This window comes from Trachemys scripta, chromosome 1, assembly GCF_013100865.1.
Source record: "Trachemys scripta elegans isolate TJP31775 chromosome 1, CAS_Tse_1.0, whole genome shotgun sequence".
NCBI lineage: Eukaryota > Metazoa > Chordata > Testudines > Emydidae > Trachemys > Trachemys scripta.
The window spans coordinates 264,962,582-264,965,577 of NC_048298.1; the positions used below are offsets into that span (position 1 = coordinate 264,962,582).

Genomic DNA, 2,996 nt, shown 5'->3' on the forward strand with positions numbered 1-2,996 from the left:
TTTCCATACCCAGATGTGGCCCTTGGGCTACAAAGTTTGCCCACCCCTGGATTACAGGAAACTCAAACCCCACCAACACAGTGCATGCATGTTTCCTTCTCCCCAGAGCTGTGCTGCTGATCTGGGAGCAAAGTCCCAAATTTAAGGCGACAAGGTGGAAATGCACAGCTCTAGCATTTCAACCAGCTTTGTGTAAGACACACATTTAAAGAAAAGGCTAAGAACACATACATAAAATATAATAAACCTTGCCACACTCTTCATGACAATATTTAAAACAACTACGATTAACTACTGTTATACTCCTTGTGTAGCAATAATGTATGTTATATTTTAGAATGCTTCCTCCCAATAGCTGGGTTTGCAGTGGGTGGAGTTTGGGGGGAGGGGGAATCTGAAAGGAAGTATCCTTCTAGGGTGGAATCACCTGTGGTTGGTTTCAAGGGAAGCAGCCACTGCTGGGAGAGGGGGGTGTCTGCATTAAAGTTTGTTGGATTTTTGTACAGTGTGGTCTTGCCTCATTGCTTTGGATACCCCTGTACTATAATATGTTGCACAGATATAGCATCATGCTATGTTTATATGTAATAATAGATCATTTTCATTTTGTTTATAATCCTTTGGTGGCTGGTCCCAATGGTTTAGTCTAATGGTTGCTTTTTGCCCTGCTTGAGCTTCTGAGCACGTGCACCTGGAGGAAACACCCTCACACTATTCTTTGTGGCAAGGTAGAGGACAGTATGCAGGCTATTCCTCCTCCTGACCGACTATGGGCCTGGTGCCCAGGAGTATACCATGATGAGCAGGGCCAGGTGTGGGTGGCTGTGCTCAGGAAAGTAAGTCAGTTGCTCTGCCATGCACATCTTCCTTTGTTTTGCCCTGGATATTTTGTGTGTTTCATGGGTTCATGTTTTCCAGTTGTACTAGCGCTTTTTTTGTATCTTACATTTGTTCCCTAGGATCCAGAGACGGGCATCCTGTGGGCCAGGGTGCGAGCTGAGCAGGTCCTTCTGGGGGATTCCTGGACTCGGAGTCAGTTCCCCCTCTCACCCCTACCCCATCTGTGGCAGTGGTGCCCTCGTGGGCTCTACCGTGCAGCTGGGGGGATAGGAGAAGATGAATGGTGGCTGGAGAGCCATCAGGTGGTAAGTTAAAGGTTCCAGGGGGAGTGGGAGTAGCTAGAGAGTAATACCATGAATAAATGTGCAGTTATCTCACTAGTCTCCCTGCAACCCAGGGCTGTTTCCTGAACCCCTCTCCAAACAATTGTCACCCATCTTGGCTCTGGTTTAATATCAAAAAGATCCCTAATACAACCATAGAAGAAATCCTCCCAGCATAAGCCTTTGCCTTCCCCTCAGGATTGGATCTATTCAGAGTTTGTGTCCCCACCTTGCTTATTCCATACTCTCACTCCCTCTAGCCCTGAGCTGTCTGCAGGTGTCTCCCATCTGTCATCAGGTGGTTTAACAAGCAGCAGTGAGTCCCCATCATGCAATGAGTTCCACATGGGCAGTCACAAGTCCCCTTGAAGTCAGTGGGTTGCCTTGCAGGCACAATGCCTAACCATCTCTGAGCACACTGAGGACAGGGGCTTAGCTCATTGAACCCTTCTTCTTAGCCATTTCCCTCCCTGCTAACCAGATGGTTGTGTTAGACAACCTTGATGGCCCATTACACATCTCACTACTTTTTTTTTTCTTTTTTCTTTCTCTCTTTCAGGTCTCTGGTGTCCCAGAGATACTTCTCCGCCAACTACACAGATGAGGCCATAGCAAACACCTGAAGCTGGCAGCACTTCTTGGGAGCAGGCCTGGTTCGAGAGTTTAAAATATATATACTTTCTAACTTTTTTCTTTCTCTCTTTTTTTTTTTTTTAAACAAGGCAACATGAACAAGGATAAAAGGAAGATGCATTTTTTTAAAAAAATGTTCAGTAATGCAGTATTAATATAAACCTGTTGTGTTATGAAATGTTTATTAAAAATATAACAGGACCTTCCTACAAAAGGTGAAGATGTAGTACTTTATTCCATTGATCACAAAATGAAAGCCATTTTTTTGGGGAGTAGCAAATAAAAACATTTTTTTTTTTTTGCCTGTTTAGATGTCTTGTTCATTATTAGATCCAGGGTGGGAGGGAAACCAAGCTAGAGAACTGCAGAGGACAGTCCCTGCTTCTTTTGGAGCTGTGTTATAACAGTCCAAGTGAGTTGACAGGTCTCTTAAGGATGGGCTGCCATTGTGGGATAGCAGTCTGAGGACCAATTGAGCTGGTAGAGCAGTGGCTAGTCTAGACAGCAAGTGAACCAATAAGACTGGCGGATAACACAGGGGTTAGTCTTACACTACCACGGTCATTACAGTTGCAACTGCCTGTACATCACTGGCAGCAATCGTAACACACTTTACATACCCACCCACACAACATCAACATTTTCTAGTGCAGTGCTTCTCAAAGTCGGGCCGCCGCTTATTCAGGGAAAGCCCCTGGCGGTCCGGGCCGGTTTGTTTACCTGCCGCGTCCGCAGGTTCGGCCGCTCGCGGCTCCCACTGGCCACGGTTCGCCCTCCCAGGTCAATGGGGGCTGCGGGAAGGATGGCCAGTACATCCCTCGGCCCGCGCCACTTCCCGCAGCCCCCATTGGCCTGGGAGGGCGAACCAAGGCCAGTGGGAGCCGCGATCGGCCGAACCTGCGGACGCGGCAGGTAAACAAACCGGCCCGGACCGCCAGGGGCTTTCCCTGAACAAGTGGCGGACCAGCTTTGAGAAGCACTGCTCTAGTGTAGACAAGAACATTCTCTTTCTGTCCTCCCCTCTGGGGCGATCATCTCAAAAATCTGGTTGCAGCTGGTAGTGTAGCACAAACAAAATCAAATAAACATGTGCCATATATGTACAGCTATGTGTATATCATTTCTGAATAAAAATGCATCTGCACATCATATCAAATCACATGGCAGCTGCTTCACGTGGAGTGCAGTGGCAGGAGCCCC

The 2,996-nt window shown here is 47.3% G+C and overlaps 1 protein-coding gene across 1 annotated transcript; it reads left to right on the top strand.

The window, feature by feature from the left end:
- Window positions 1-702: 702 nt before the first annotated feature.
- Window positions 703-1,875, top strand: LOC117871512 (protein p13 MTCP-1-like). The gene is made up of 3 exons (XM_034759352.1): window positions 703-836; window positions 960-1,145; window positions 1,723-1,875. The coding sequence occupies exons 1-3, from the start codon at window positions 741-743 to the stop codon at window positions 1,765-1,767; spliced, it is 327 nt and encodes a 108-aa protein (XP_034615243.1). The 5' UTR covers window positions 703-740; the 3' UTR covers window positions 1,768-1,875.
- Window positions 1,876-2,996: the final 1,121 nt, after the last annotated feature.

What these genes read in the sequence shown, in the direction of transcription:
- LOC117871512 (XM_034759352.1), top strand. Translation starts at nt 741, where the DNA reads ATGCAGGCTATTCCTCCTCCTGACCGACTATGGGCCTGGTGCCCAGGA. An exon ending in GGGTGGCTGTGCTCAGGAAA is followed by an intron (nt 837 to 959) that starts GTAAGTCAGTTG and finishes TTTGTTCCCTAG; the next exon opens with GATCCAGAGACGGGCATCCT. An exon ending in GGCTGGAGAGCCATCAGGTG is followed by an intron (nt 1,146 to 1,722) that starts GTAAGTTAAAGG and finishes TCTCTCTTTCAG; the next exon opens with GTCTCTGGTGTCCCAGAGAT.